Source organism: Cyphellophora europaea (genome assembly GCF_000365145.1).
Source record: "Cyphellophora europaea CBS 101466 unplaced genomic scaffold supercont1.9, whole genome shotgun sequence".
Lineage (NCBI taxonomy): Eukaryota > Fungi > Ascomycota > Eurotiomycetes > Chaetothyriales > Cyphellophoraceae > Cyphellophora > Cyphellophora europaea.
In genome coordinates, this window is record NW_008481815.1 from 1,555,055 (window position 1) to 1,565,270 (window position 10,216).

At 49.8% G+C, this 10,216-nt stretch overlaps 3 protein-coding genes across 3 annotated transcripts; all 3 read right to left on the reverse strand.

The window, feature by feature from the left end:
• Positions 1-934: 934 nt before the first annotated feature.
• On the reverse strand, positions 935-3,541 carry HMPREF1541_09043 (uncharacterized protein; the record flags this gene model as incomplete). Its single annotated transcript, XM_008723361.1, has 9 exons — positions 935-1,129; positions 1,181-1,241; positions 1,300-1,469; positions 1,542-1,889; positions 1,940-2,083; positions 2,131-3,057; positions 3,107-3,159; positions 3,243-3,374; positions 3,430-3,541. The coding sequence occupies 9 exons, from the start codon at positions 3,539-3,541 to the stop codon at positions 935-937; spliced, it is 2,142 nt and encodes a 713-aa protein (XP_008721583.1).
• A 996-nt stretch (positions 3,542-4,537) lies between these two features.
• Positions 4,538-4,735, reverse strand: HMPREF1541_09044 (uncharacterized protein; the record flags this gene model as incomplete). The annotated part of the gene is made up of 1 exon (XM_008723362.1): positions 4,538-4,735. A coding segment is annotated over one exon (198 nt), but the record flags the coding sequence as incomplete, so codon positions are not given.
• Positions 4,736-4,820: 85 nt separating this feature from the next.
• On the reverse strand, positions 4,821-5,139 carry HMPREF1541_09045 (uncharacterized protein; the record flags this gene model as incomplete). The annotated part of the gene is made up of 2 exons (XM_008723363.1): positions 4,821-4,975; positions 5,046-5,139. 2 exons carry the CDS (start codon positions 5,137-5,139, stop codon positions 4,821-4,823), a joined length of 249 nt encoding a protein of 82 aa, XP_008721585.1.
• Positions 5,140-10,216: the final 5,077 nt, after the last annotated feature.

Below are 10,216 nucleotides of genomic sequence, written 5' to 3' on the forward strand. Positions count from 1 at the left end.
GTACATGGCCTCATCCTGAAATACGCCGCCGCTGCCATGTCGCGGGTTCTCCGGCGACTCGTAATCGAATTGAGCAGAGGCACGTGCCATTGTGGGCGCATACAGGAGTGGCGAAGTCGAGCTAGGGTCGCTTTGGCAATGATGTCGCTTGGGGCCAGATAGTGCGTCCGCGAAGGGCTTTCGTAGACAGAAGGTCGCCTTAGGCTGCAGGTACTTAGGGCGCGAAATACCTAGAGATACAGCAAAGGCAGCGAGAACGTGTCGCGTGAAGAGGACCAAAGAAAAGTCACGATGGAAGGGATCCGCTCAGGTATTAATTCAACGCCAGCACCAACGCGATGGCCACTCCACATTTTGAATTCGCTAAAATCTTGGTAAGATTCTTTAGCACCACTGGCTCGCTACGATGTCCAGTTATCGAGCCTCCATTTCGGGAAGACTAGCTCCTCTGCACCTAGCCCGGGATATGCTTTGCAGTGCTCTGGCGATGATGGACTGGTTAACATCTCAGTCGTATGTCACCTTGATCTCCATTTGGAATTGAGAGATTTCAACAAATCTCAGGGAGTGGAATGGTGCAGCTATGCAGCCACAATTTGCGTTTCTGGGACACGCCAGACTCAGAGAGAGCTAATGACGGCGGCCAAAGGCGCCTAGATGCGTGCGTCGTGTTACAGTAGCGTCTCCAAGGCTTGCAGAAAGTTCGTGAAGGCCTGGAGGCAGGAATCGAACGCCCAGTTGGGTATCACTTTCACTAGCTTCCTGGAAGCCGCAGCTCAGCTCCGCGGTGAGTTTGCTGTCAACAGAACACACTCCTGGTCCTGCACTGACCCCTCAATCGCAGATCGTCGTCGTCGGTGGACTGCCACCATGCGAAGTCGGCCGTGATAAACCGCGTCATTGACTACTCCTACACCTAACTCCGCTTCCATCGCTAGAAGAGCGGAAGATCCGCAAGAGTAGTGAGCAAGATGGCGAGAAACAGGAAGATCGGCTTAGTCGCGAAGGTCAAAGAAAGACCCCCGCTCTGCATGCCGGGCATATTTGGGTTGTTGGCAGCGTTCTCAATGGATCCAACCATAGTGAGCATTTGCTCTTCATTTTCCACGAGGACTACGGCCATGCCGCTCTGTTTTTTCACCTACCATCAGTTGTTGTCTAGAAAGTAGGTGTTACATACCACTAGATGCCATTGCACGTGGCAATGGAGCAACCACGCTCCTGGATTGTCCGTGACGTATCTGAGGCACATTAGCTATGAATGTACTACTGCTAAATCATTTTTTCTAAAATGCTCACCGGACGACAGCCCATCCAGACGCTGGCAAGTCTATGGTGTCGCGATACGGTGGGTTTTCCAAGTTGATCATTGACGAAGGTGCAGCATCAACGGAGTTGTACGGGAACATGCCCTGGCCTGCGCCAAGGAACCAGAATTTATGGCCGTGAAGATGTATGGGATGTCCCATCTGGTGGAAGATTCGAGTCAGCTCCAGTTCGTAGGTCAACGTCCCAGGGTAAAAAGCAGGGGGGGAACTTACCACATCCATTGAATCATTCGCAACATGCATAATAAGGTCAATGGTGGCATTACCTGGTAAGCGCAGAGTGGTAGCGGAATCCCAACCATCAGAAACACTACCGTAAATGATTGGCGTTGTCGGTTCCGAATACGCCTGGTCATTGACCACCCAGGTCACGATCCCAGTTTGATTGATCGTAAATAGTTGCGTGACGTTAGACGGTCCGTTGGGAGGTGAGACTCCTTCGAAAGGCGCGAGCTTCTGGTCGTCCAGCTCGGAGGCGTCCAGTTTCGCAGACCCATTCACCAACATCCAAGTCAAGGAGGGCTCTTCGACCAGCGTCGCCCCAGAAGTCATGTTTTTGTCCTAAAATTGTCAGCCACGCTGCTATCAGGCAATTCCATTTCACATCTCACCATGTACGACATCATTGCATGGCCTTCGATAATCTGCTGCATATCGCCATAGGGATATGAAGCGAAACGTAGCGAGTACATGCCCTGTTGCTGATCAAGTCTGACCATGACGGAATATCGTTGGCCAATCGAGATGTGCAAAACCTGTGGCAATTAGTAAGCATATCCAAGATATGCTCGCAGAAACTGACCTTGACTTCCTGAGGCTCCACATACAATCCGTCTGCAGCGTATACTATCATCGAGTGTCCGTCAAGTGAAACACTCATCCGGCTGACCGCCGCTGCATTAACCAAGTGAAAAGCAGCCCATCCGCGCGATGCATCAACATCAAACATAAAAACGTCAGAGGTAGTGTTGCTGCATGTCTCTAGCGGAAGAGAGCTGGCGTTAAAACCTGGCATAAACATCATTGGCATACTGCAACCTTTAGGACCAAGTGTCGACATGTCGGACATGCCAGACATGCTGGCCGTGGGGGAACCCATGTCAGAGGCCGGGGAATCTGACATCGGCATCGTCATCGCAGTGTGCTCTGATCTTTTGCGCATGCTCATGGATGGGTCCATCGACATCGAACTCATAGACATTGTAGATGCGGACATCGTCTCAATAGGCATCTTACTGTTTGAGGTCTCTGAACTTGACATCGATGACATACTCTGAGATGGCATTGGCGTCGACATCTCCATAGGTTCAGGATCATGTGGATCGTTTGCAACGTAGGACTGTATTCCCAGTCCCGGTCCGGCTTGCAGCACGTTTTCGGGCAAGCATTGTACTCTGCCCTGTCCATTAGCCAGGAGGCTGTCCACGCACTGGGGAAATGCGCCAGTGGTGAAATATTCCTCGAAGATGAGATCCGAGGATCTATGATACCAGTCGGTCAAGAGGATTGGGGTTGCGTCTCTCTCAACTCGGAGCATCGTGTCTAGTTCTGCGCTGTCCGCAGCGAGGCTCTCAAAGGGACGCCGGCGCGAAGGAGAAGGATGGATGATCAGCGGCCCGCGAACGGCATCGTTGTAATAAGCTCGGAAATGGGAATGATACCAGAAGAAGCCGTATTCTGAGGCCGTGGAGAATCGATAGGTGAAGTTTCCGTTGGCTGGAATGGGAAACTATAGAGCTGTGAGCATTGTGGAGAGAGAAGGCGGTAAATTCACCGACCTGAGTGACACCCGGTACTCCGTCCATTTCTGCCGTCCCGCGTTGAAGAAGGCCTGCAGTTTTTGTGTCAATTTCATAGTCCAGGTCTCCAGAACGGCGAGAAGGACAAGATGTTAGCCTCCCAGGAGCAACTGACCATGCCAATGAATGGTTTGTTCGACACGTAGATTGTTCTGCACAAAGATTTCGAGGTCGTCTCCTTCATCAGCCTCAATCAAGGGACCGGGTTGCTGGTCGTTGATGAGATAGACCTTGCGCATTACCCCATCTGGCGATTTTGGTTAGATGCAAAGGGTGATTTGAGGTCGAGGCCTGATGCTTACCGGGAGCTCTGTCGCCTTCGTGGATGGTAAAGTTGTAAGAGCGAAGAGCACCAAGGACGCATTGTGAATTCAACCACAAAAGGAAGAGAACTATTGACTGAGGTGGTCGCATGGTAGGCTTAGCAAGCTGGCTGCGTACACCGTTTAGTAAACACAGAATGATGGTGATGAAGGATAGACTGTGCGGACCAAGAAGAAAGCAGCCAGAAAAGTACTATCAGTGAATCCAAAAGCCGGAATGAAAAGAGAGATAGAATGTGCTGCGCAGTCGAGAAGAGAGACGGAAATGCGGTATTGGTTTACGTGAGCGGAAGTAGCAACGTGTTAGGTAAAAATGGGTGATCGGCTGCGTCTTTTCTGCGTAAACTGCCCTATATGGTAAGGGGTTGGCTAGAACCTTCCCTGCCAGGATTCCCCCGATCTCCGCGATCTCGTATCTCTCAGCTTGTTCCTACATGGACACTCAGGCCCGAAACAAAGGAGATAAGGAGGCGGCTAGTGGCCAGATCCAGCAAGTGTGGAGTAGCTTTGGCAAAGACACACGGACAGAAATTTGATACCCTGATTCACGATCGTCCATCCAGGCTGTGATCTCACCAAGTTTTCCGCAACCTGTGTGGCACTGCGTGGAAGTCGCCCCTCTACCACGCACATATGTCGCATCCACTCACGCCAAGGGAAGGTCCCATTCGTAGGTATTAAAGTTTGGGCTCTCTAACCAGTAACTTGGGGCAAGCAAACATTCCTCCAATTTGCTTTAATCTTTTCCTTCAGTGCACCTGGTATGCTCGAGCGAAGAAAAGGAAAGGTTTACACAAGCTTTAACTCGATGTCAAAAACTTGTTAGAATGCAATATTGTAATGCCGCTCCGACAGCATCTCAGAAATGCCCATAATTCCACTATTTTGTCCCAAGGTATGTCTCTGGTTATATCATTGTGGTCATGGATTGTTAGCTCCTTGAACCTGTGAGGTATCAAAGTCAGTATTCGTTCTCAGCCTTCGCGTGTATCTCACGTGTGTTTCAGGTGTGCAACCGCCCAATTCTCAAAAAGTGGACCGCGCCATTCCTTCCGGCCTCGAGGTATACCGGAAATACAAATATAGCTTTGGATGCTGAATTTGCACTGTCTGATGAAGATATACGTACTTTGCCGACAATATTATATCTCTTGCTAAGGAATGCATACCATTCGCTCAGGACTGTCTTGTACACGTCCTCCAGATCATGCCATTCTGGTACGCAATCCTCGGGCTTCAAGCTGGATATGGCGAGGGCTCGGGATGGATCCTTGCCGGTGAAAACTGAGCAATACGTTTGTTAGTCTCCCTTTCTCATTGCCCGGTATGTTCATATCAATGCGGCATCGATAGCGTTGCAAACATGGGGCTCATTCGAAAACGCGGCTGTTTCGAAGCGATGGACAAGTCGAGAAGATGGTCGGCGTACCGTGATAAGGTCCTCCTGGTTGATATGCCCGATTTCGTGAAACATCGAAGACTGTGCCCTTGATTGCGATGAGTACAGGCTTGGAGGGGTCCGTTCCTGATGCAGATCAAATATCAGTAGCTCCGACCTAGCACACAGATTGATGTGTATTCATCTTTTCGCGTACCGTTGCACTTGCTAAGCTCTTCATAGGTGATGGGGTCGTCTTTTGGTGCGTCGAGCAGTACAGACACCTTTGAGTCGTCGTGGGCGCGGGGCATTGTTGGGCTAGAGCCGAACATTTTGTGTTTACGCACAGACGGTGGGAAAATGACACGCTTGATAAACGCAGGAAACCACAAAGATTATAGCTCGACCTTCTACTAAAGAGTTGACTACAATCGCCGGGGTAAATGAGCAGTAGGTCAGTCTCTTCAAGAGCAATTCGGGTAGTTATCCACTTGTCGAATCATGGCTGAGTTCTAAGGTTGTTTCGAATAGAGTTCCCCAGGGTCCATGCAAGCTGTGAAATGATCTCACGCCGATTGGGGCTTGGCGATTGAGTGGTTTTTGCGTATTCCAGTGGACCTGGCTTGTCTGGCGTCGCTCCACCGAGGAGGCTTTTGAGGCAGGGCGTTATCGTATGAGTTCATCCGTCTCGATGCGAGGCTGTGATTGTGGTTGACTCAAGCTGCAGATGCGAGCGCCCCACGAGAGGCCATAGCACGACATAACCTGGGATTTCAACCCCGAATTTATCTCGATCGCATTGGATGGAGTTTCGCCGTCTTTACTTCCAATTTATTGGCACAAAATTTCTTGCCGCTGGGTAGGTGCTGTAGCAAGATGTCACAATCAAAAATCAAGGTCAATGCTGTACTACGCCAAAGGCCGCACAAATCTCGCAGCCACTGTGCGTCAAAACCCTGCTCCACTCCAACGGACAAGGCGCTAAGCCACCTTGCGACAGATGAGTGCTGCACCCTTGCAGTAGCTGAGTAGAGCTATTGGTGAGTGTGGACAAAAGAGTGGCTGTGAGAAGAGAGAGCTGGACTGCCGACGGGCAACATCAAACATACAAGGAAATAAGGGCAAAGTCCATGCTCACATTGTTCGTGATTACAATAGCACCACGCGCGCCCACAGATGTTGCCAGCAGGTAAATGTACTCGCACTTGTCTCTATCTAGCGCAACGAACTTGTCTCGCATATGATCGTCGGCCGTCGATGATCACAGTTCACCTATCGCAAAGAAGCGAACAAGTCGAGTCAGGTAGAAAAATTTCTGTGCCCAAGACCTCTCTTGCTTCTTCGACAGTCCATGCAGCCTCCGTAGGAGAAGCAGTACCCTAGAGTTGGCCACGACAGGAGTGAACTGGTCTGCCGCCTGGCTGACAAGACCCAAAACTGACTCCAAGATTTCAAACAATCGCCACACTGGCTGATGAAAGAAACCACCTGCTTTACGGCACAAACCTCTCAAGCACGAACAGGTAGCCGCCAAACCGGTACCCTGATCTTCGCCTTTTGAGATTCGCTAGCGCTCCTTTTTTAGGACGCTCGCTTGGTGGTGACATTTCACCTTCCCCTTTTCGGACGAACAGCAAACCCCCGCTAAAACACGCACAAACCGCTCATGAGCCTGGATTCAGGCCTTCCACATCCCTGTTAGTGACTGATCAGACACGCGTTCCACTCGGGGCCAAAGCACTCCCCCGGGCAAAAGCACCATCGACGGAGTTTATTGTCGACGAGGCTACTCAGGGTGATTGAACCTAGTTTGTTCAACCGAGACCAAACATGCCCTACGGCTACAATTGCTGCACAACTTGGCTCTTTCAGAATCCTGTTCGGAAGTTTCGCCACTGAGTTCTTGGGCGTCGTTTTTCCTACCAGGTTTGGGATTTTGCAACTTCGTATTTGATTAAAGATCGCAAGTGGAGACAGAGGGGTATAGGAAGATTGACATGAAGCTCGGCGGTATGCAGGTTCTGTAGAGAAATAAAGAGACGTTGATGATAGGATACCAACGAGATGGATTACGGACCAATAGCCACAAAAAGGTCCTCAAATTCCAGACGTTGAACAGATAGAGTGGTACCAAGGGATGTCAGGTATTAAGTATGCCCCCAAAACTGGGATCAATTGCTGATCCAACATCGACATCATCCCGCAGAACAGCGCTCCCACAACATGTATATAGATAGGAAAAGAGTCGGTCATGTGAAACTAATTCAATGACACGACTTGCCAAATCTTCGCAATTTGAAATAGTTATAAGGCAACGGCGCGAGAAATCCCCCAGTGGCGGACAAGACTGCGGCTGTCCAAAATCTCAGATCATGTAGTGCCACGATTCCACCGGTGAGGTTGTAGTCTATCAGGTTTTCGACCAGTTCCATGGCTGTCATTGAAATGAGACTCATCCCTGCTGCTGCCCTTATCGATGCTGATATGGGCAGCTTGTCCCGCCCAAAATGGAGGAGCGTCGTTTCCAGAAGTAGAGAAGCAACAATACCGGCTCCCACTAATTCAAAGTTCTTGTCAGTCGTTTGAACAAGGGTGTCATAGAGGGTTGAAACCTACTGGATAGCGCCATTGTGACACCCATTTCGAGCCCGGGATGGTAGGCTTGCAGATACCAAAGAGTCGAGAAGTCTCCCGTAGTACATCCAAGCAAACATCGAAGGGTATTTACCGATGCCCGTTTCCAGACGCTGCCCACGGTCCAAAATTCTACCTTTGAGGCATTCCGCAAAGGCACAGCCCGTGATCTCGCACTGCTATAGTCTCGTGATTGAGTCTTCAGCCTTCGTTTTGGCAACGGCGAGGGCTCCCAATACCGATTGCTGATCCGATCTCGGATGACAATGGGAGCGCGGCGTATCTGACACTCGATAAAAGGATGCCAGGGGAATCGAGAGAAGCGCTCAGGAAGAGGCCGAAAGTTCTGGACGTTCATATTGCCAGCTGTTCTTCTAAAGGAGCTTTCAAGGAGATGTCGAAATTTCTTCACCAGCAAGAACATAGTCTTGCCTGTTGCCTAGCAGTTCGGTGGTACAAATCACGCCTAGGCCGAAATCCTGGCAAAAATACCGTGCCGATCTTTTCAACGCAGAAATCCCTCGCAATTCTCTTTTGACGAAGGGAAGGACAAGCGTGCTTGGACGAAGCGCAAAAATGTCGCACTGTTTTAACTTTCTTGGCACCATCGGCCGTGACTCCTTAAATGCGACAACTCCTTTCTCCCGGTCGATTGGTAGAGCAGCCCAAACGTCTTCTTCCTCTGCAAGTTCCCCCTCATGAGTCCCTTCACATAAGAAAAGTAACAAAAGGCCCATATGGAACGTCCACTAAAGCTAAGGGACGCTTTCTCGACGGTTCTACCGGTCATTACCGCATCCCTTCATCTCTCCTGCTGTTGGGTTCCGGTAAGTGTCCCATTTCCGTGTCCAAATATGTTCGGTGAAGAAATACTAAATTGCTGACCAGGTTCTTCTCGACGTGATCTCGGTCGGGACTGCGTCAACGACATACATACCTCAGTCTCGAAATGTTTTCTTAATCCTGACCATCCTGATCCTAGCATGGTCAATCAATCGTGATGGCCTAAGCCGTCGGAACGTCCTTAGAATAGCACTCTCCATTTCCATCCTGCAGGGTCGAAAGATCGCCACCCTGCTACTCAACTCCACTGCTCAGGGTAGTAACTGCCATTAATCGCCCGCGTGGAAAGGCTGCTCGAATTGCGGCTAGATGGGCTGCCGATGGGGCTCGCGAAGGTAGTGTTGTCAAGCAGGCAGCAAAGACTAAGGGTGGCTTCCACCTGACTCAGATATCTTTGAAACCACGCATATGCCGGTTCTCAACCTTGTTTTGGGAAGATGAAGTTGAAGCCGTTCCTTTCAAAAAATCTAAATCTCAGCTTTCTTCACAAGAAATAACAGTCTCGGCGCCACGTTCGCTTGCAGAATGCCAGCGATATTTGCTACAAGGATCTTGCCCTTGAGGCCATCGAACCGGAACTGAAGCCCCAGTTACGGTAAAGCGAGATTATTACAGGGACGAAAAACTATGGATAGAAGTCGCGCGAGATGGAGGTATTGTTAGTTGGGCGATTAGAAGGTTGGGTGAAGGTATGTTGGGTACTGGTACACATTCAGTCGATGAAGATGTGCGAGGTTTAATTATTCAACAGGGAGAGCCAATCAGTAAGTAAACCAAAGCAAAGATGTTCCAGCATATATTCACTCCCAGATTGAGTGGGCTACCAGTATCTTGCTAAGTACTTCGAGAGTAAGACAGACTTTGTCCATAACCTTCAGCACACCAATTCGGCCGGCCCAACGACAGTTTCCCAGTTCAGCTCTCATGCGCTTCTTCAACAACTTTGCTGGACTTGAGATTTTTGCCGGATCTTTTTATTGCTTCGGAAACGGTCTTAAGTGTCACATCATCCTTAGTGACGACAATTACCGTTTGATCGGCTACCGAGATCTCAATTGATATGACCTCGGGTACGCGGTCAACCGCACGCTTAACTGCAGAGGCGCAACCTAGATACAATCCATGTCATGTTAGCAAGAGGCTAAAAACTTCGGAAGAGATTGAGTGATGATGAACTTGCCTCCACAGGACATGAAGACACTGAACTCGTAAGTGCGAGCCATGAAGACGAGCTATTTTTGAGGGGTGTTGTTGGAACAAGGACGATGGCCGGATGAAGTGAAGATGACTAGGAATTGTTGCGTGTCGGCGATGGGGCTGTGGACGCACTCATAAAGCTGGTCAGTTGTGTTCTCAAGTCAGAGCACTACTAAATGTTCTGAGCTATATGTGCTTGCTTTTTTATTGCGGTGGAGTATATATTCCAGTTTTGATTATCTGAGAACGAACTGGTGGACTATGCGTCACTTATGCGCTTTTAGACGCGCGCTCTCCATCCCCTGTCCAAGTGCCAGGCAGAAAACGCTCAGACGCTAAAAAGCGCTGCGCTATTTGTGCGTCTTCCCACCTAATGACGAAACAGTCTGAGACGGCCACACACAATCACAGCCCCGCTTATCGCATATTTGTTACGGGCGCTCATACCATTGCAAGTTGGAATCTTGATTTACCACATAGCTGGAACCTTCTGCGATGGCTTAGAGATCTATATAGCTCGATTCGCCCGCCTGCGACCCAAGATCTTTTTCTCTGGTGATTCCTCTACTCATCACGTGCGCTCACGATGACATTTCAACTGGAACAACACTTGCAGACGACATTTCTCATACCAAACTTACATTGTCCATCTTGCGCCTCACACATCGAGGCAGCCTTGTCTGAGCTCGACCCTAAGCCGTCCTCCATCCAAAT